General features: G+C 39.2%; 2 protein-coding genes across 4 annotated transcripts in view; one reads left to right on the forward strand and one right to left on the reverse strand.

Moving 5' to 3' along the window:
- The window catches only part of LOC126475196 (phospholipid-transporting ATPase VD), a 351647-nt gene extending 333700 nt beyond the window's left edge, over positions 1-17947 (reverse strand). For 2 of the 3 annotated variants that reach the window (XM_050102846.1, XM_050102845.1), the window contains exons 1-2: positions 17373-17947; positions 16254-17168 (exon numbers count right to left, since the gene is read on the reverse strand). In XM_050102846.1, coding sequence (XP_049958803.1) covers positions 16254-17158 — 905 coding nt within the window. In that variant the 5' untranslated portion in view covers positions 17159-17168; positions 17373-17947. The remainder of the gene's footprint in view (positions 1-16253; positions 17169-17372) is intronic. The other variant, XM_050102848.1, reaches the window with a different exon arrangement.
- Positions 17948-18466: 519 nt separating this feature from the next.
- LOC126475197 (rab GDP dissociation inhibitor alpha) lies at positions 18467-20748 on the forward strand. The gene has a single exon (XM_050102849.1). It carries the CDS (start codon positions 18573-18575, stop codon positions 19899-19901), a length of 1329 nt encoding a protein of 442 aa, XP_049958806.1. The 5' UTR covers positions 18467-18572; the 3' UTR covers positions 19902-20748.
- The last annotated feature ends 2743 nt before the right edge of the window (positions 20749-23491 follow it).

Here is a 23491-nt window from a genome sequence, read left to right on the forward strand (position 1 = left end):
ATCGAATCTGCCATCACAACTAAGTCATCTGCATATGCAAGACTGCTTATTTTGTGTTCACATATCTTAATCTCACCCAGCCAGTCTATTGTTTTCAACATATGATCCATAAATAATATGAACAACAGTGGAGACAGGTTGCAGCCTTGTCTTACCCCTGAAACTACTCTGAACCATGAACTCAATTTACCGTCAACTCGAACTGCTGCCTGACTATCCATGTAAAGACCTTTAATTGCTTGCAAAAGTTTGCCTCCTATTCCATAATCTTGTAGAACAGACAATAACTTCCTCCTAGGAACCCGGTCATATGCCTTTTCTAGATCTATAAAGCATAGATACAATTCCCTGTTCCACTCATAACACTTCCCCATTATTTGCCGTAAGCTAAAGATCTGGTCCTGACAGCCTCTAAGAGGCCTATACCCACACTGATTTTCATCCAACTGGTCCTCAACTAATACTCGCACTTTCCTTTCAACAATACCTGAGAAGATTTTACCCACAACGCTGATTAAAGAGATACCTCTGTAGTTGTTACAATCTTTTCTGTTTCCATGTTTAAAGATTGGTGTGATTACTGCTTTTGTCCAGTCTGATGGAATCTGTCCCGACTCCCAGGCCATTTCAATTATCCTGTGTAGCCATTTAAGACCTGACATTCCACTGTATTTGATGAGTTCCGACTTAATTTCATCCACCCCAGCCGCTTTATTGCACTGCAATCTATTGACCATTTTTCCACTTCCTCAAATGTGATCCTATTTCCATCATCATTCCTATCCCATTCTACCTCGAAATCTGAAACATTACTGATCGCATTTTCACCTACATTGAGCAACTCTTCAAAATATTCCCTCCATCTGTCCAAGGCATCCACAGGATTCACCAGCAGTTTTCCTGACCTGTCCAAAATACTTGTCATTTCCTTCTTACCTTCCTTTCGAAGACTGCTAATTACACTCCAGAATGGTTTTCCAGCAGCTTGACCCATAGTCTCCAACCTGTTTCCAAAGTCTTCCCATGATTTCTTCTTGGATGCTGCAATTATCTGTTTGGCTTTGTTTCTTTCTTCAACATAACTTTCTCTGTCTACCTGGGTTCTGGCATGTAGCCATTTTTGATACGCCTTCTTTTTCCTTTTACAGGCTGCCTTGACTGTATCACTCCACCAAGCTGTTTGCTTCATCCTACTTTTACACACTACTGTTCCAAGACATTCTTTAGCCACTTCTAGTACTGTGTCCCTGTACCTTGTCCATTCCTTTTCCAATGACTGTAATTGACTACACTCAACTAACTGGTACCTTTCTGAGATCGCTGTTATGTACTTGTGCCTGATTTCCTTATCCTGAAGTTTCTCCACTCTTATCCTCCTACATACAGATCTGGTTCCCCTGCCTTCCCAAGTATACCGGTGAATGTTCTTATGTTTAAAAAAGGAGTTTGTGATTACTAAGCCCATACTGGCACAGAAATCCAAGAGTTGTTTCCCGTTCCTGTTGGCCTCCATATCCTCTCCAAATTTACCCATAACCTTTTCATACCCTTCTGTTCGATTTCCAATCTTGGCGTTAAAATCACCCATGAGCAGAACACTGTCCTTGTCCTTTACTCTAACAACTACATCACTGAGTGCCTCATAAAAATTATCTATCTTATCTTGACCTGTCCCTTCACAATGCGAATATACTGACACAATCCTAATTTTCTTGCTAGACACTGTCAAATCTATCCACATCAGTCGTTCGTTTACATACCTTATTGCAACTACACTGGGTTCCATTTCTTTCCTGATGTAAAGTCCTACACCCCATTGTGCTATTCCTGCTTTGACTCCTGACAGGTAGACCTTGTATTCTCCCACTACCTCTTCTTTCTCATCCCTTACCCGAATGTCACTAACAGCTAAAACATCCAGCCTCATCTTACTTGCAGCCTCTGCCAGCTCTACCTTCTTCCCAGAGTAGCCCCCATTGATATTAATAGCTCCCCATCTCATTACCATTTGTTTGCCAAGTCGTATCTTAGGAGTCCCTGGTTTGTCAGTTAGAGGTGGGACTCCGTCACCTCCAAAGGTCCGAGGCATTTTGCTCTGATTGTTGCCAGCATCATATTTAAAGTACCAGGGAAGCAGGTTGCTAGCCTTACTTGCCCCGAGTCCCATTGGGTTTTACCCCTAACGGCTGAGGGACTAACCGGTGGATTTGGTAGTCTTTGCCGTATGAGCACAAAGGTGACCACGACTCAGAATATGTCCGAGATGCCCAGCCTTATTCCAAAGTAACTGGTATCCCGACTGTCGGGACCACTTACTTGGCCACTCATACGTTGCCCGTGGTTCATGAACTAGGACATGACTACAGGAACCCACACCATGAACCTCTTCAATAGCAATAGAGTGTTTAAGAAAAGGCACAATGAGTGGAAGAAGAAATCTTTTGTTGTTTCGAAGGGAGATGCTGCTCAGACAGCTTCACCGACTACTCCAAATGAATGTGACAGAACTTCTTCCAGCAAGAAACTTTGTGACAGCAAAGAAAAATTTAAAAACTATGAAAGTGACAGTAATGATGTGAATGAATAATTAACATTTCCTTGCTCTATAATATTTTGAAACAACATATTATGTCAAGTTTGCAAAGAAAGAGAACTGGAATTGAAAATAACTTCACACATTGATTTGGCATGTAAAATGTTATTAAGTGTAACAAATGTGCTGCACAAGTTTCGTTTTCTAATTCTAACAGTATTCCTCGTAGTGGTAATAGTGGAAAGAAATGTGCTGCACAAGTTTCGTTTTCTAATTCTAACAGTATTCCTCGTAGTGGTAATAGTGGAAAGAAATGTGCTGCACAAGTCTCGTTTTCTAATTCTAACAGTATTCCTCGTAGTGGTAATAGTGGAAAGAAGGTGTATGATATAAATGTTAGGCTAGTGTATTGCTTGCGTTGCTTGGCAAGGGCAATGCTGCAGGGATAATGTTATGTGGAATTATGAACTTGCCACAACCATCAACCAAGTTTGGATTTTATAATGAATTAGTGGAATCTTCTGCTGAAGATATTGCTCAAGAAACATTGAAGAAAGCAGTTGAAGAATCTGTGACAGATAATGGGAATTGTAGAGATTTAACTGTTGCTTTAGATGGATCATGGCAACGTAGACGTTATAAATCTCTAAATGGAGGTGTGACAGCTACCAGTGGAGACAGTTGCAAAGTAATTTATCTTGCTATTCTCTCAAAACATTGCAGATGTAAGGGCAATACCAAGGACGAACATAGTGAAAGTTGTGAAGCAAATTTTCGCGGCACGAATGGAGCGATGGAAGTAGAGCGAGTGAAAGCAATTTTTTCCAGATCACAGGAGTGGTATAATGTACGATATGCTATCTAGGAGATGGTGATTCTAAGGGATATAAAGCTGTAGGGGAACTCAAACCTTATGGAAATGAAATTCACATTAAAAAACAGGAGTGCATTGGACATGTGCAGAAGCGCATGGGGACTCGCTTGCGCAAACTAAAGCAGACATTAGGATCCCAGAAGATTAGTGATGGTAAGACCCTTGAAGGAAGAGGAAGATTGACAGATGAAGCAATTGATAGATTGCAGAGGTATTACGGGTGTGCAATTAGGCAAAATACAAGAAGCATTGAGCATATGAGGAGAGCATTACAGTCATTTTTTCATACTGCATCCAAAAATGAGCGCCCACAACATGCACTGTGCCCCACAGGTGATGAATCATGGTGTAAGTACCAATCAGGAAAGGAATATGCCCATACAAACAGTTTGCCAAATGCTGTAATTGATGTAATCAAGCCCATATTCAGATATTTATCACAGCCAAGTTTATTGGGAAAGTGTTTAGATGGGAAAACAGAAAATCCAAATGAAAGTGTAAAGAATTTAATTTGGATTAGGATTCCAAAAAGAGTTTGTACTGATAAAAACATTGCATTTTGGAGTGTATGATTCAGTGGCAACATACAATGAAGGAAACATTATCAAATGTGATATGCTGAATCGTTTAGGTTTCCAACCAGGACACAACACCATTTCCACACAGCGCCTAATTGATGAAGAAAGACTAAGAGGTGCAGGAAGAAGAGACAAAAGCCTACAACATGCAGCAAAAGGGAAGAAAAGACCAGTGAAAAGGAAACTAACGCTGGAAAAAGAAGAGGATGCTGATAACCCATCGTATGGAGCAGGAATGTAGGCCTATTAAAAAAACTTTGGAAACCATTTCCCGCAACTTTAAAATTTACGTCTTTGAGGAACATTTTCTCAAAAACTGGTAACAGTATATCAATGAAATTTACTTCTTTTGCTTCATTTTTATAACAAATTGTACATATTGTATAATCCACGTGTTATAGAAGAAAAAGGGCAAAATTTTAGAGAAAAAATAAGCATCTGTTTAAAAAAATTGTAAAACAAAAACCAATAAATATTTCTTAACATAGCGTTATAGCTTTCTAGAGAAATACTCACTGAACATGTAGTCAAAATTTCAGAGCAATATGTTTAATAGTTTTAGAAAAAATGTTCCTTCTTTTTGCTAAAATTAACATGGAGGAGATTGATCGTTCCGGCTCCCCTTCAGGGATTCAGGTATTGCGTGTGCTAGGAGGATAATGGTCAGCGAACACTACGTACATAAAGTGCGATATACGGGAATTTGGGTTGGACGGGACGCTTGCTCCGGTAGTTAAGGCAACCGCTTGCGATAAGCGGGAAATCCGGGTTCGTGTATCTGTTCGGCACAAATTTTCATTTATAACTATTGGATATAATTCAATGCCCGATTGCAACTAATGTCGGAGTTTCTTTCCCGCCGTGTATATACGGCTGCAGGATCATTAATGGCGTCTAGTCTTTCGGACATATACAAATAAACCATGTGTTGTTTATATAGGGAGCAAAACCCGCTGCAATGGCAAATTACGGCCAAAGTCCGTAGGTAGGATGTTTTATTAGTACAGCAGTGTATGAAAAAATAAGATTGTAGAAGTCACCATTGTGGGAAGGAACTGAAAAAGAGTTGAATATAATTCTGGCAATGCTGTTAATCCGCTTGATGACGGTACATCGCTGTTGCCTAAACCAACGACTTTTGAACGCTATGAGAACTCAAATGACAAAAGGCTAGAGTTCTACATACGCTGATACTTATCTGACGGACGAAGGTTTCTTAACAAATTCACAGCCTCATTTCTCTTTATTAAATATCAAACAGTTTTCTAGCAAACATTTACAATGGGCGCCCTTCTTTGTGTTACCCTCATTTAGGTATTGGCGTACCAGCATATGTCTGTACATACAGCTAACATGCACTCTTCTACGTGCCATCAACAACGTTACAATTATCTCCGTTTCTGTTGAGTACATGCGGGGTTTCATGGACAAAAATAAAGTGCAAAATCCACTTAAAAATAAAAGACAATAGGAACGTGCATGTGACACGAAGCCAGAGCTCAGTTGCGCGCACTGCGTTCCTAGCGAAAGCGGCACACCTGACGTAAAGTAAAAGTAGCACTGGATAAGAAGCCTTCAAAAGGTAACGGAACTGTCTAACCACCTGCATCTCAACAATTGTTTCTGCTTGGCGCTTCTCAGACATCATACTCTGACGAGTAACATCAAACCAATCGTTGCACTGTTATTGACTTATCATGCAACTATGTCTCTCTCATATTTACAAAATTTTATGAAATTAGTGTGTATCTTAAGTAAGTATAGTTGCGCCGAAGGCACAGAACTTTGCTACGCATGGTCGTTTTGGAGGCGGTATGACGTTGCTTTCCTCCAGTCTTTACACTGACTTGCAGAGTCAATGGGGTCAACGTTGACTCCTAACAACTGCACCCTTGGTATTTTTCACACAACAACATCACGTGATGACACTGAAAGAGATTGAGAAGCGGTAAATAAAAGAAAAAAATCCTTGGATTTGAAGTATGGCGCCCAATGAAAACACCTTCTAAGAAAATTTCAGAGGCACCTTCTCAGAAAATTTCAAGGAAATCACCCTTCATCATCAAACGGTTGCGCAAAATCTCAATCACACCTGCCGGTGATCATGTTTGCGTGGCAGAGATTCACACTGTACTACCGCATTCACGAAAATCCAAAACAAAAATATGTAATTTTACATAATTGATTTAGATAAAAAGAATTACACATACCTGACGTGACAATCGTTAATACTGTTGAAGCTAACGAACAGTAACTATCAGACGCTGCTTGTATTTAAGACGCAATTTCTCTACTTTTCAGTCGTCCAAACCAGTGCGGGACTTCGGCGTTGCCACGAAATACGTTGCGTTCCTTTTAGTCCATTCGATACGGCACCATTCACCCAGCATAAAAAGACCCGATTGAAGAGTACTTTTAATAGGTCACGCGAAAGAGAGAAAGAGAGACCTATTCACTCGTCACGTAATCTCTCTCCCCCCCCCCCCCCCCCCCTCACCCCGCAGATGCCATCGGCAAAGCACGGCTAGTCCCTCAATGAAATTTCAAAAGTGATGTTTCAGCATCGTCACCATATCACAGTAGAAAAAAATTCCGATAACGTAATTTGTTCATGCGTTCATGTCTACTCCAGTGTTCATAATACCAACGTAAACAGCCAGCCTGTATGCGAAACACTTACGCTATAATGAGCCTAAACTCTTCCATAATATTAAAAAAAAAATCTGTTTACATTACCAGTACGCACGACTCGTCTCTCACATTTCAAGTACCGTTCTGAAGCCAAGATCAAACAAGAATTGGGGAAAGTAAGTAACATCTGTAACAAACTGGAAAACTCGCGTCAACGACACACGAAAACTGTACGTGTGTGAGTAAATTGGCAGCGATCGGTCGCTAATCACATGAAAATCCCAGGCAAGCTGATGAATCACGTGCGATGTGTGGTTATACGGCTGCCTGACCGACTCGTTTGTCTAGTTATTAAGCGTGGCTGCGTAGTTTTGTTCGTTTCGCTTTGCCTGCGTTGTCAGCAGCTCGTGGTACTCAGGGACCACAAACGACTCTGATAAGTTGAGACCGTTGTTGCCATTGACATTAAGAGGTAATACAAACACAAAATCACTGACACGCTACGACTTTTCAGTTGTTTGCATATCAAAGCTTTTGCTGTAGAACTGGAACTGAAGTTCATAATAACGGTCACGATACACTGGGCTCCACCTGATGATTCTGAGTTTTTTTTAGAAACAATTAAGTGTACGATTAAGATTTTTAACTTCTAAACAGAATAACGTACTGGGATACTGTATTAAGTGAACATTTAATTTAAATGTTTAGGGTAAATCTATTATACAGCTACAATAGTCAGCAGTGCGGTTAGTGACATTTCTAGCGATACAACGAGAACGCAAAACAAACAGTGCAAATGCTTGCACTGAAACTGTAAGAATAACGAATGGAAAAAGAATTTTACTTGCAGACTGGAAAGCTGTACACAATACACTTGGCGTTTCAAAACTAGTTCAATAAATTACAATTCACTTTAATTTTTTTAAGAGTATTCATGGAGACAAAGAAATCAACTACCACTGCTGCTAAACGAAGCAGTTCCTTCTGCACAGCATAACTTCTCGACACAGTGACATTCGTAATGCTGGTTGAAATTGCTTGGCAATTCGTTTGTACGTGATGGGAGTCGGGGCGAGCGAACGATTGCAGCGATCCACCGCTTGCGTGTGGAGCCCTTTACGCCCATACTCTGCAAACCAAGGAAAAGGAAATTTTCCATTTTAACATGTATTCTTAAGGTTTCGTTAGCGCCTGGAGCGTGGAAGAAAGGCTGCTAAAATGTCTCTGTGAGCACTCAAGTCACTATAATCTTGTCTTCGCGTTAGCTACAGTAGTGACACGTAAGAGGCTGAAGTATAGTCCCTGATTCATGACACATTGTAAAAAGATTTTCGCAGAACATAGCATTCCACCACATCAGGCCTACTAAAGGTAATATAACGACAGCCTGCGTCTCCTAAACGCCGGCGGAGGAACAACTCATTTACCAAAACAGAATTGCATTAAAGAGCACAGTTCGCTCTCGTATGCAACCTCTAGTCAAGAACGTGACTTGAGTTTACCATGTGTCCGTCTACAACATGTAATAACGATGGAATCACTGCAACGGTAATTACATAAACAACCTACTCATCGTGGAACTGCTATTGCCAAGACTATTGCTAACCACAATAATCCAAAAAATTCATGTTTCAATGTTGAAGGGAGCACAAAAGTAAATTTGTTAACGAGTCAATTTTTACTCTGCTCACCGCCACAAGGTGTGCTTATCCAGGGAGGAAACTAGGTACTAGGGAGGAGGGGGGGGGGGAGGGGGGGGGCGGTACCAAACTAAGAAAACACCAGAAGCACAACACATCACGTTGTCTAATAGTGTATCTGGAAAAAGCTGGCATTCAAAGTAGCTTCGTCGTCTAGGTATGAATAAATACACGTCATGTATAGTTTTCAAGGGAGTTTTATACCATTCTTCTTGTAAAATAGTGCCAAGTTCAGGTAACGATGATGAGGTGGACACCGACCACGCAACCTTCTCTCTAAAGTAGACCACACAGGCACAATAATATTGATGTCTGGTGGCCCTATTGGCCAGGGGAGACGCGACAGTTTACCATAGTGCTCACAAAACCAGGTCCCGGACGATGCGACCTATCTGAACAGAGGCGCTGTCATCTCGGAACACAGCCTAGTCAATGGGAACAAACTTCGTACCATCGGATTGACCTGATCAGCGAAATGATCACAATTCTTGGCAGTATTCGAACTTGCTGACAACTACGGTGCCCATGGAATACCACAAAATGGCTGCCCAAATCATCACCGAACCCCCCACCTTCTTTCACTCTTGGGACGGGACCTCGGCCAAAAGTTGGAAATAGTATGCAGCAAGACTCATCCGACCAAATGACATACTTCTATTGCTCTTTAGTCCAGATTTTATAGCATTGGCACCATGTTTTTCTCTCACGGCAATTTGCCTCACTGGTAAGTCGTTCTGGAATTAAAGCTCGCCCTGTAATTCCCTGCTTATGGAGATCGCTTCGTGCTGTTTTGTTGCTGACAGGGTTTGCAAGTGCGACATTCTATTCTGCAGTGTCTTGCAGTTGTCCTATTATTTTTCGTCACAATCCTCTTCAATGAAACTCTGTTGCGATCATTCAACACACACTTTTTCCGCGATGTGACGGGATGATGTGTTTCCGCTTTCTCTCGTGCGATAGAAATCTTTGATTCGGTGCCTCTTGCGACATCAAACACCTCAGCTACCATACGAGCACGATCAATTCTGCCCACGTTCGGAGTCACTTTTTTTTTTGTCATCAGTCTTTGACTGGTTTGATCAACCCGCCAGGAATTCCTCTCCTGTGCACCTCCTTTCATCTCAGAGTAGCACTTGCAACCTATATTATCGATTATCTATTGGACGTAATCCATTCTCTGACTTTCTACACAGGTTTTACCCCCTATACCTCCCTGAAGCACCATGGAAGTTATTCCACGATGCCTTAACACATGTCCTATTATCCGTTCCCTTTTTTTCTGTCTCTTCCATACGTTCCTCTCTTCCTCGATTCAGAGAACCTCCTCATTTCCTATCTTGTCAGTCCACCTGATTTTCAATAGTCTTCTATAGCACCACATCTCAAATGCTTCGATTCTCTTCGGTTCCGGTTTTCTCACAGTCCATGTTTCACCACCACACTATGCAGTGTTCCGATTGCGAAAACAATCTGTTGCCACCCACCTACATAGGGAGAAATGATCACGATAAAATAAGAGAAATCAGGGCTCGCACAGACAAATTTAAGTGCTCGTTTTTCTCGCGTGCCGTTCGAGAGTGGAACGATAGAGAGACAGCTTGAAGGTGGTTCATTGGACCCTCTGCCAGGCACTTTATTGTGAATAGCAGAGTAATCACGTAAATGTAGATGTACATTCTCAGAAATCTCTTCCTGAAATTAATGCCTATATTTGATATTAGTAGACTTCTCTTGACCAGGAATTCCCTTTTTGCCTGTGCTAATCTGCTTCTTTATACCCTCCTTGTTCTATCATGGATCACTTAGCTCCAACATAAGCACTCACAACTAACAGAACACTGCCCTGGCCGCGAATGACACTGCAACGTATTGTGGGCATTGCACAGTACCGTTCGTGGTCAGCTACAAGAGCGCACCTGTAGACTTGGCTCGCCATCTGCACTGGTAATCAAGCACGCCTTTCTCGCGGTGTTACCATATTTTTGTCCAACACCTGGAAAAAAACCACGTAGTCTGTCCACCTGTGCATCATCGTTGTACATCTGAATCATAGTTATCGATGGGTTCTATGGTCACCATGAAAGTAAACGACCTTTTAAAGCATTTTAGGTGCCCACGTTCCAGCTACTGTGAGGTCACTGATACCAGCAGGGAATTGGTTCTTGCAAGAGGATAGCTCTCTCCATTTACACTCTTCTAAATATTCTGGATTGGCTTGACGACCCTAAAGACTAAACAATACATTTTTATTGCCTTCCACAAATGCCACGTTTTTAATGTTAAGGGGAACACTGTGGTCTAACGAGAAAAATTAACAAAGGGCCTCTACCCTTCTCGGTGAATTTAAATATTTTTTGTGAGAAATAATGCCACACACGAACGTTCTTGATTTGTATGTATCGATCCCAAGAAGGATTACGGTCGCCTAGGACCCCAAAGACGGCCGTGTATCACATTAGATTTCTGTTCGTATTATTGTGTATAGCCCCTCGGATTTACGTTGCTGTTCACACTGGCAGTTTTCTTCGTTTTACCAGCCCGAGCACCGCGGAGAGCAATAACAGCGTAACGCAGCGTTCACTTCAACGACTTGAAAACGCAGTCTACAGAACGAACGCTGGACACCAGAAGAGTCCGCGCGCTTTCGCTTTTCACTGGCTGAGCGTCACGGACCATCGAACGCGCAGCGGGCTATTGACCTCGTCACCACCAGCATCCTCCTCAAGAAATCCACTGCCCCCACCCTTACCCGTCACGACTAAACACGGTTAAGATAAACTTATTTGCTAACTGACTAAATACCTCTATGGAACTGTACTTGCCCTAAATTCCACTGTCCTGTCTTCACAGAAACTTGAAGTTCCAGGAACACTGGAGGGATCTGTACGGTTTTGGAATTGTTTATGAATATACAAACTAAACTACTTCTGATGACCATCAGTCTTACTTTCGTTTTTGAAACATTACTGCAATGGAAATGATCAACTTCTAAATCAAGCATTCTGCCAACCATAGTCTCTCCAACATCCTCTTCCTAATCTAAATGAAGGCGCCGCTTCCTACAAGCATGGGAAGGAATCTTTCCCTCTGTAGCAGAGTATGCGATGTTATGAAATTCCCGTGAAGTTTGCAAAATAAGAGACAAGTACTGGGAGAAATAAAGCTGAGAGGGAAGGTCATAAGTAGGAACAGGAAACCTTCGCAACAACGGTATTGCGAAATTAGCGGTTTTTAGCAAAAAAAGTGACATCTGGGACTTTTACGACATATTCCGAAATTCGTAACTTTGAAATGTATAAAAATATTATATAAATAAGAACGGCAATTTACTAATATTCGTAACTGATAGTTATCGAACGTTAACTCTGCATTTTGGTTTCTAATATCTCCTCAAGGCTGAGGGTTCGTGTGTATTCTTAAAATAACGGCTCATTTTCTGCGTAACTAACTTCGATTTGACTACGTACATAGCACCGAAATTAGCAAAAAACACCACCGAATTTTGCAAAAAAAACATCACTGATTTTGGCGAATGAACCACCACGGGATTGGGAAAAAAAAAACAAACATTAAATTCGGAAAAAACCAACAACACCGAATTCGGGAAAAACAACATCCAATTTGTCAAAAATACCGAATTTTGTAAAAAAAATAACACCGAATTTTTTTTTCCTCTCCCTCTTCATTAGCCGTTCCAAGATAGAGCAGTCGGTAAAAGCAAGGCAAGTGAAAGGCAAGTTTCTGCTTTAAATTACCAGTCTCGACAAAGACTTTTTGTCTGCTAGGAAGTTTAAACTTGCAAGCTGTTCCTACTTAGCTAGATACATCTGCCCACAGTTTCCTTCAATTCGCGACACTGTTGAAGTGATATAATCATGGTTATGAGTGATGGAAAGCTAGACACCGTACATTGCTGATGCTCGAGGGGCGACATCCTTCCTGCTACACAAGAAGATAATGCACATACAGGAAATAATCACTATATAAACCAGTGACTGCCTCCATTATTGTAGATGTATCTATGACATCACAAAGAGGTCATTTGGGAGGAATTATTACCACTAACATTACCAGAAAGGCCAAAAAAAGGCTGTAAGCTTTGTCACTAATCAAAGCTCTGCTCAGCACACTTTTTAAAAAATGAGTGACACATAATTTGCCATTTAGTCCTGCAATTCCAAAAACAGGTCCCATTCTTGTTACATAGTGCCGAGATAGTTTTAATGACATTAGCTCAGGTTAATAACAACACGTAGGTTAAAAATCAAAGTGGCTAGGTCAGAATTTGACTCATCCCATTTCAAATATGGTCACCGTTGTACTTTTCTCAGTGTATCTCCTATCTTATTCCAACTAAGCTGACAGAACTTTCAGATTAGAACAGAAACTGTTTCTTCGAATATGATTTCAGTACTGCTGCTCAGTATAAATACATTGTGGTAAGACTGCATATACAAATTAAATATGAAAGCAAATCCCAAGCTCTAAAAACCACTTTATACTTCTTGGAAGATACAAAAAATGTTAAATCAAGGGACAGAGATCCAGTACCAGCTAAATTACTGCTACTGTTGGCAATGGAAAGACAACACTGACCAAGTATGTACCCTCAAAAATTAAAAATCTAGCTCCTGCTGAATACATAAACAATAAACTCATAATGCACCTTCTTTTTCGGGGGTGGGGGCGGGGATGGGGGGGGGGCACCACATTGCCAGATAAGACTGTTTAGGAATCACTCACATGCCATCATTAAGTAAGAAAGGTTTTGATACTGAAAACCTTGAAACCTGGAAATTACAGTCTTTACCATATGATAATATCTTCCCCTTTTTTCCTCTCTAGACAACTGTAACGTGATGAGGGACATCATTCCTTTACATAAATAAAGTATGGAAGTGGAAATCGGGAAATCATTTCCCAACATTCCCATTGTGATTTTGAATCAAGTAAATTAAAAAAGATTGTTAGTCTTCCCATGAAAAACTATATTTTCCTATTGCCACTTTTAAGATACAAACAGTGGATTACTAAAAAGCATCACTCTTGCAGGACCAATTCAGTAGTTCCCCTCTCTTCTGAAGGCATGTACCCTTTCATGGTTGTCCTACATGTCATAGAATACAATCTGCAAAATATATAAAAGATAAAAGCATTGCAAACAAAAATAGCCTATTTTGTGACTACAGAGTTCTGATTGGTGAATCATCCAACAGTAAATGCTGTTACAGTCCTCTCAGCTACAAAGGCCTGCAGGAGAGGGAGAGGGAGAGGGGGAGAGAGAGAGAGAGAGAGAGAGAGAGAGAGAGATCCTTTCTAGTGCACTTCCATAGGATTTCTGACAGAAATTATAAATTATTCTAACTATGATAATAACAGAAATGCTTGGCCATATTCCTTTCAGTGTCTTTTAAGAGACACATATTGTAAATATTTCTTAAATTTAGACTTCCATGATCCAAAGCGAACAGACACTGAACTGAACAATGTAATTTGGACAGCAACACCTCTTTCAAAATAAGATGCATTAATGTAGTCACATGTACACATACATATGAAACAAACACAGCTAAGTATCTTTCTTTGCCCAAGTGTACACCACAGTGACGTATTTGTCAAATGAAACAATTTTTCGCAAAAGTTATTTTTTATCCACCAGATTTATTTGCACATCAACACTGGCCAGTTTTAAATACTTTGTGAAGATATAGATGAATATCCAATACAAGCCAGCAGCTTCGACCCGTGATGTAGGAAGTATGTGACAAACTCCACAAAAATGGCGACTATATGGTTTCAATGGCAATTTTTCAAATGGGCTAAGCTACAAATAGCTCTGTCACCACAACCTGGTCTTTTTCTTTCACATTCATTGGCTTTGTCAACTCTCAACCGAACTGTCATCTTGCAGCCCTACCTAGACCTGGAGCTAAGCTATAGATCAGTCTGTCACCACAACCAAGTGCATTTCTTTCTCTCCCCCCCCCCCCCCCCCAACCCTCATTGGTTTCATCAACTAAGTACACTGAAAAATACACACAAAAAGATGACATCACAGCAGCCACTAACATTACATCAATGGTCAAAGCTGACAACTAGTACAGAATATTCCTCTTGACACACTGTCATTTTTAAGTGAATGTCATTCACACAACTGGGGGTCAAGTATGCTGTTTTAATTATACATAGTTGCCATTCATTAGTCATTAAACACATATGGTATTTTCCACAGAAGTATATATGGAGTATGTCTGACAAATAATATCAACAGCTCTTAAATTAATATGCTTGACTGTACACTCATTTGAATAACAGTTCATTTGAAAACATCAAAGTGGTCACAACTGGCCAATCAAGATGTATAAGTAATTCCAGAGAAGAAGAATATTTATTTAGCAATAAAGGAAATGGCTAACTAACCAACTAACTAACTAGCAGGCAAAATGGTTCACATTTTAAGCTCGGCATGATGATAGTCATTTATACTGAGTTACCCTCTTTGGTGGGATTAATATAAAGTTCTACATGATTCTTCAGTTAACTCCCTTGTGTTGGCATTTGGAAAGAGGGAATCAAGTGGACAGATAGTGGTGGGAGAGACGAGACCCAAGAAGAGTTAGCAAGCTTTCATCTCTATCTTTTGTACACCTACTTAAGAGCTTTATCCTGAAGCTGTCTGTCATTTTCTATATCACAGATTGTATGACAGCTGTAGTTCCACCATTCCACTTCATGTCTGAGGCAGCGTCAAATATTAGTTTTAATATAGTATAGCCAAGAGTGTAAAATGGAAACACACATGTCATCCTGAAGGTTTCATTATAAACCACATACTTATGCAAAGAACTTGTTTACACAGCACAACTAAATGCTACTATGAATTTATTGGTTTGGGAGCCTCGCTTTTTAAAATAAAAAAATAATTAAATAAAAAAAAGGTCAATAAGCAGTTAGAAAAAAGATTTTTTAAGCAAAAATAACCAATGGGACTGGCTAAACTGATTTGAAAGTAGATTCAATCTGGTGGTACTCAAATGTCCTTCTGTTAATAATTCAATTTCTTATAAATGTTCCCAAAAGGAATGTGCATTCTACTATAGTATAGCCGACTATTACACAGTTTATGTTGCAAACGAACTTGTGGTCATGTTACGGAATTTGCCTTAATTCCAATCTAAAAAGTTAAAATGACATTATTAGATGCACACACAATGTGCTACGGACATTATGTAAAGAAGTTCCATTATAGTGAGCACATGAAAGTGACAAAAACTAATTTTAACTACACCTTACTGAAAAATAACTACATTTTATTCTCCGTATAGTAGGAGACCCCGACCCATGTCACATATCCACTGGGACATTTTAAAACTCTAAGCAAAAAGCTTTTATAACTATCATAAATATTTTCCCTGCAATTACATTGCAGTATACTAGACGAAGGACATCAGATCTGAATCCTGGGACAACATTATCAGTAAATACTCTTAACAGGTTTGTAATTTGGTCTCACTTATTTAGTTCAGCATTTACATCTTCACTCAATTCTGATAAATGTGAAGACTAATATAATTTGTTAAAAGAAAAAAAAAAAAAAAGATAAAATTATTTTCTGAAATACTAAGAATGGAGGCTGATAAATACTAGGTAGACTATTCACTTGTGCAAAAGAACATGGGAAAATTTTTATAGTGGTCCACAAAATGGGGCCACTTTAAGTATCAAAATTAAGATCAAAGTATTCGTTTGATGAATGTGATTATTCGTGAGATGAATGTGATTCCGGAACAGAAATGACACGTTGGAATGAATCTGGAGGCACCGATGACACACACACACACACACACACACACACACACACACACTACTGCATTTAGTATAGCTAGATTTATTAATACGTTTCCTTGTGATTTGTATTATTTTTGGTTTCTACTTACCTACGGTAAACGCGGCATGTAGAATTATTAATTCTCTTGTCACTAGCATGTCGTCTTCTATCTTCAAACAAATCCTTAATTGCTGTCACACCAAGAACAAACAACACAGGTATCATTGCTATCTCCTTGCCAAAAGCATTTATTGCAGGAAACCAGTTCAATAAGACTATGAAGATAAAATAGAGATTGGCCACACGATGAAATTGTTCTAGTAAATTTTTTGGCAAAAATGACAGAAGAGTATACTTAGTTGTCCTGATTTTGTTGTCAGGACTCTTTCCATTCGGGTGCAATTTCTTTGGCGTGTGGGGTGGTACCAAATGGTTGGGAACAACGGTACGACAACGTGACCCTTCAACGTCTGTTTTTCCCCCACGTCTGAGAACATAGGACTGGAATTGTGTCCACAGGTTTGGTGTTCCGCTCTGTCTCAGTGTATAAATAGATTCTGACCTAGACGCTTGCCTAGAATGTCCATGAGTTTTCGCAACGCTTCCAGCGCCGGGGATGCTTTCTGTGTCCCTGTGACCCGGAGGAAGAATGAAATCAGTCTTTGAACTCACACGAGAATGACCTTTCTGAAATCCAACTGTTCCACCATCGCTTATTTGCCCCTGAGAAAAAGCTCGCTGGTGGCCCCGATTCTGCTTCAACGCAGACGGTCGGCCAATGACGCCTACGGAGCTCGCTGATGATACTGCCCCTGTTCCGACAGCACCGTGGCTTGCACTTCGAGCGTGTCCTTTGAATACGGTTGCTGAAGTAGTCTGAGTATCTCTCGTTACACTGCTCAGGTCGTCTGACATCATAGTCGACGGCATTGCACGGGATGCTGGAAATATGTAAGTGGCACACTGATGGTTGTCTTCCTGCTGGTTGTTCTCCCCACTGTACAATGATTGCATCTTTGAACATCTGTGAAAAATTGAAATAGTCCAGCTTTAGTGGCAACTATAGAATGTAAACTAAATTCCTAAAGCTATAATTGAATATAATGATGGACCTTCACATGTCTTTATTTTGTCGGGGTTTGTAATAATAATAATAATAATAATAATAATAATAATAATAATATAAATAATAATATGCTAAATTACAAAAAAATCATAAGAATATTACCTTCCACCTCATTCCTCCTTCCTACAGAGTCCAATAGGTAGTCGCATTTATTACTAAATAGCGACTAAGCGAAAGCATTTCATTTGCTGTCACATAACTGAAACCACATCAACACCGCATACCTCCTCAACACACCTCAACGCTACCATCAGCCACACTAGCACAGACGTTGCTTGTTATCATAACATTTTGCGCGAGCCTTCTCCAGAGGTGGGGAAACGACCAATCACATCACATAAACACAACGCGTGGGAAGATAAAAATATATCTTTGCTTTAAGTTCTCAGCGAAAGATGTTTTGTTGTCGTATTTTCAACTTTTACTCGATGATTCTCTATCTTCTCAGAGACCAATATTTTTTTGGCAATATCGTTATCTTTCAGTGAAACATTGGGAACAGAAGATGCAAGAGACACAACGGAATAAATTTCACGTGTTTCCAATCGTAGCGGCTGGGTATATTAAGGCCCTGTAGGAAGATGTATGTACAGCAATGTATTTCATAAATGAGCCACTCGCCCAACTGCTACAGTTCGCAAATTGTTGAAAGAAGGCTGCAACATAAAATGCTTCGAGACTCTCCGCACGAGTCATGCTAGCGCGAATACGTCTACGCCGCCATGCAATAGTGCCAACGCTGCGAAGTTTGATTACAAACAATGAGTTCAGTAATAAATCGTTATTAACATTCATGTTTTTGAATAAATTAGTATTATTTTTGTCTTTTCATGATAATTACGCTACTGACAGATTTCTAGAAGTCGATTAAAATATATCTACAAATTTATTTCGAAAGTTATATATTGCTTAATATAAAGATATTTCTACGGTATTGACAAACTAAATGCTCTCTTATGTAGCATAAATATGAAAGTCACTCTCAATAGCAATTAATATGAAATATAATTTTTGTTGTATGTAGAATTAGAATTCAAATGAAATGCATAATTATCCGAAATAATTTTGTCAAAAAGGAAAAAAAATTGATTTAAGTATTTTACAGCCATCCTGAGCATTAATTAGCCTTACACTTGCGATAAATGAGACTATTTTTGAAAGGGAATTTTTGGCCTGTTAGGTTGGATACGGGAAGCACTGAAAATTGACCTACGGTTGGCGTTCCACAGGAAACGGGTGGTTATCGTAGACTGCAGGATTTGTAAGTGACATTTGGTGCCGTATATTGCGTTTGTGTTCATAATGGATGAAGAATACGACGCAATTGTTCTCGGAACGGGACTGAAGGAATGTATTATAAGTGGTATGCTGTCTGTTTCCGGTAAGAAAGTACTACACGTTGATCGGAACAAGTACTACGGTGGCGAGTCGGCCTCCATCACACCGCTGGAAGAACTTTTTGCACGTTTCGGTGCTCCTTCTCCTGGTGAAACCTACGGAAGAGGTAGAGACTGGAATGTGGATCTCATCCCGAAATTTTTGATGGCAAATGGCTCCTTAGTAAAGTTGTTGATTCATACTGGAGTTACACGATATCTAGAATTCAAATCTGTAGAAGGTAGTTATGTTTACAAAGGTGGCAAAATTTCGAAGGTTCCTGTCGACCAGAAAGAAGCATTAGCTTCTGATTTGATGGGAATGTTTGAGAAGCGGCGCTTTCGCAATTTTCTTGTATATGTCCAGGATCTGAAAGAAGATGATCCGAAAACTTGGAAAGAAACAGATCCGAATACATGTACAATGCAGCAGTTATATGACAAATTCGGTCTTGACAAGAACACACAAGATTTTACGGGACACGCATTAGCATTGTACAGAGATGACGATTATTTGAATCGTAGCGCAATCGAAACGATTCGCAGGATTAAGTTGTATAGTGATTCCTTGTCCCGGTATGGAAAATCTCCGTATTTGTACCCGATGTACGGTCTTGGAGAGCTACCTCAGGGGTTCGCTCGTCTTAGTGCAATATATGGCGGTACGTACATGCTTGACAAGCCAATTGATGAAATTGTTTTGGAAAACGGCCGTGTCGTTGGTGTACGATCAGGGGAAGAAGTGGCACGTTGTAAACAAGTTTATTGCGATCCGTCGTACGTCCCAGACAAGGTGAAAAAGACGGGCCAGGTCATTCGCTGTATCTGTCTCATGGATCATCCAGTACCAAATACAAGGGATGCTCTGTCAACACAGATCATCATTCCTCAGAAGCAAGTGGGACGTAAGTCTGATATATATGTGTCACTTGTAAGTTTCACTCACCAGGTAGCAGCCAAGGGTTGGTTCATTGCTATGGTTTCAACCACTGTTGAATCTGAGAACCCTGAAGCAGAAATAAGACCTGGTTTGGATTTGCTTGGCCCTATACGCCAAAAATTTGTCAGTGTAAGCGATTACTACGAACCAACAGACTTGGGGAGTGAAAGTCAGATATTTATTTCCACATCATACGATGCCACTACTCATTTTGAAACAACTTGTCTGGATGTATTGGACATTTTCCGCCGAGGTACGGGTGAAGACTTCGATTTTTCAAAAGTTAAGCTTGATCTTGGTGATGAGGAACAGTAAGTTCTTTCGAATTGGTGTGCATATTTATATGAAAGTTACTCATGGCACATACCTGAATAAAAGTAATTCAAAGTTTTAACCCAAATGTTAGTCCAATATCTGAGAGTTTAAGCTTTTTTTTAAAACACAAAACTTTGTTTTGCTGACCTTGTATGGCATAATCTCTATTATAAATATATATTATAAATATTCATTGCTGTCAGCAGTAGAGGAATCATTTAGATAAACAGCTATTTAAACTGAATGCAGTTGTATTTAAAATGTAGATTTTGGTAGCACATAAATGCAATGTGTGGGTGCAGGTACTGCTTAAGCCATATCCTGGTGAATACATTGTTTATTTAAGAGAGCACTATCCTGATTTATTGTAAAGTGTTTTGTACTGTTATACGTTGTATACATATGTGTAAACAAAACAGGTTTTTGTATATTTTCTTGTGAAAATCGTGTACTGTATGAATTTTAACTGCTTAGCTCTTGTTATGCTGTTTGTAATAGGTCAGATGTATGAATGTTGCTGGCAGGTGTAGGTCTTATGCAGCTCTGAAGTTGCTGTCCTGTATTCTGTTCATGTGGTATTGAAAATTATTCTAGCCTGTGAAAATGCATTTAGACAGTATAAAATAAGAACTCTTCTAGGCAATAAAAGGAAGATTGTTTTCGAAATGGTTGTTAAGTTATTGCTTGTTGGAACATTTGTTTATTTGTAGTGGGAATGTGTGGAAGAGATGTCTTTGAAAAATATTGCTTCAGTTAAGGAGTAAATAACAGAAATTATAAAGATGCATGAGATAGTTTTGTTTTATTGTACTACTTAAGGAGGAAATAAAACTTTGTCAAGGTAAAAGATTTTTTTACATAACTACTACTACCATTCTACATTTTCCCGTTAAGTTTTCTTGCAGCTTTACTTTAAATTTTTTTTGGGGCACAAAATAAAAATTTCATGTGTCTTTTAGCTGTGGTGTGATGATGCTGAAATTGTGTGTCTTGTGGGGGTGGTTGTCGTGTAAAAGCTCAGACGTGGAAGTGTGTGTGTGTGTGTGTGTGTGTGTGTGTGTGTGTGTGTGTGTGTGTGTGTGTGTGTGTGAGAGAGAGAGAGAGAGAGAGAGAGAGAGAGAGAGAGAGAGAGAGAGAGAGAGGGGGGGGGGGTAGGTTTATTGCATTGAGTGAAGGGAAAGAGAATAATTTGAGGACAACATTATCTCATTGGTGCTGTCACTTCATTGATTACTATATCACTATGCAAAATGTTTGGAGGAATAATGATACTGAATTGGTCAGATATGCTATGTATGGTCACAATTTCGTGAACTGCATGTAAGTAATAACTCTTGATTTCAGTATTATTGTGCTGATTGGCAAACTTCATTAAACATTGTATTGCTTTTTTTTATTCCTTAGCTGTTTAAGTGAAAGGAGCAAATTATAAAACCTTCTTAGTTATTGTGTATAGATTTTATCTCCCTGTCATAAATGAGGAATTGTTTTTGATGTTTGCTTAAAACTAAGTGTGTTAGTTGTGCCCAGTGTATATGTAACTTTTAAAACAAAAAATTTTTCTCCTGTGTTTGGCTGCAGTATAGAAGGCATTTTATGTAACAGTGGGAATAAGTGTAATAACTCACCTTGAAGATAGTTGTTCATCAAGCTGTTTAAATTGGCAAATAAGATTACAGCCCATATCTTTAACACCTTAATTTGTCTGGTTTAACATTTTGGTCAGTTCATTTTAAATTTGAGTACCTCTGGTATCTTTCAGATGGTTCTGAGAGATATAAATTTTCCTTTTGTTGTGAGCTTTTTGTACTTCACCTGTTCCTTTATGTTTGTTTTCTAATGGGCTATGTAATTTAAATATCTACACGTACATACGTACTCTGCAAACCATTGTGAAGTGTATGTTAGAGGATATTTAGCATGGTAGCGTATGACATGACATACTTTCCCCTCTTGCAGTTATGTATGTAGAGCAGGAAAAACGGCTGCCTACATGCCTCTGTTTACACTGTAATTGATATTGTATTTGTGGGTCTTGTGGGATTGATATTATCAGGCTAAAATATATTTCTAGAGCATTACAGCAGCTGTTATCGTAGTAATACCAGACAGAATAGATGTCACGATAGTTCATTTTGCAGTATGATATAATAGTGTCTTCTTAAGTGGTTGAAGGCTACACCTTAAATTGCCAACAGGCGAATGAATACTCAAAATATGTAATATAATAAATTGTTACAAAACAAACTGCAGGAAAAAAATAGCACCATAGGCAGCATAGTTCAAAGTGCGTGTCCAGCTTGCAATAAAAAGTGTCCACAGCTGAAACACATTTCAAACATAAAATCAAGTAATTAATGAAATATCTTTCTATTATTCCAACCACTTATAAGGTATTATTACTTCTTTCTTCCTTATTTTTAAACAAATTACAAGCTTCTGTGAAACTTCATGTACGAAATACACAAGCTAGTTCCCACAAATTGTTTCAATTATTTCTCATTATTAATTCAGTTATTTAAAAAAAACTGGCATTTGCAACTCACTATTTTATTACATAAAACTAAACTGCCTGTTAGTTGCCCAAGGTTCAGTTACCCAAAGGCAAAAATTTTAATGTAAAATAACTTGCACCAGTGATCTAGATTCTCACAAGCTATACTTTGATACTTCATGATAGATGGGCAAGGGAAAGTCACTTTGCAAACTTCTTTACTTTAATAATGGTCATTATGCACTGCATGTATGATACACAATGTTGAATCTTGGTATTGTCTTGCAAATCAGTTTGATACAGATTTTCCTAAGAACCAGAAACCTCATATATTCAAGTAAAAGTAGGGAAGGAAAAAGTTGATCATATACTTTACACCTCATTCAAATCATTGCATTTCATTGATCTCTGGTATTTCGAAAATGCACCTATGCGTGTTGCGTATATTAAAGATGCACAGGTACTCTGTGGTGTATATTCAACACTACTGCTAACACAACACTGTAGAATTCAAACCAACCTTAGATTAATCATTGCTTTATTTTGACATTGCTTCACTGTGGATGAGGTGACTGACAAATGTAAGCTGTGAATTAGTGCTCACAGTTCTAATGTCAATAAACAATTTTTGAGTTCTGTTGTGATGTTTTGATAAAGAGGCTGTAATATAGTCCAGATCAGTTTGTTTCATGCTGCTTTCTTACAGTTAGTGCAATTTATCATTGAACTGCTATTATGAAGTCTCTTTCAAAATGAAAATGCTTCAGATTACACATGAAGAGCAAAAAAGAGTCATCAGACGTACCCAAAAGTCACCTCAGGTGCAGGCCCTAGCCAGTGTCTTTCTTTAGTTTCCATTGTCTGCTTGGTTCTGTGTTAAGGAATTGCATTAATTAGTTTTACCAAGTCATATTAGTGATATTAATGTAGTGTAGGATTCAGCAGATATGGTAGGGGACGTACGGAGCTCCCCGCTTTACATCTTCAGACAGAACTTTAATTACATGAGATGCACTTTGATATGCCCATTAAAGTGGCTGCTCCTTTGTGGTAGAGAGATGCGCAGAAAGTGATTGTGCTGAGATAATCTTGTCAT

The sequence above is a fragment of the Schistocerca serialis genome, chromosome 4 (assembly GCF_023864345.2).
Source record: "Schistocerca serialis cubense isolate TAMUIC-IGC-003099 chromosome 4, iqSchSeri2.2, whole genome shotgun sequence".
NCBI classification, from domain to species: domain Eukaryota; kingdom Metazoa; phylum Arthropoda; class Insecta; order Orthoptera; family Acrididae; genus Schistocerca; species Schistocerca serialis.

Bases quoted from the DNA above. Each gene is read 5' to 3' on its own strand.
- LOC126475197 (XM_050102849.1), top strand. From the start codon at position 18,573: ATGGATGAAGAATACGACGCAATTGTTCTCGGAACGGGACTGAAGGAA.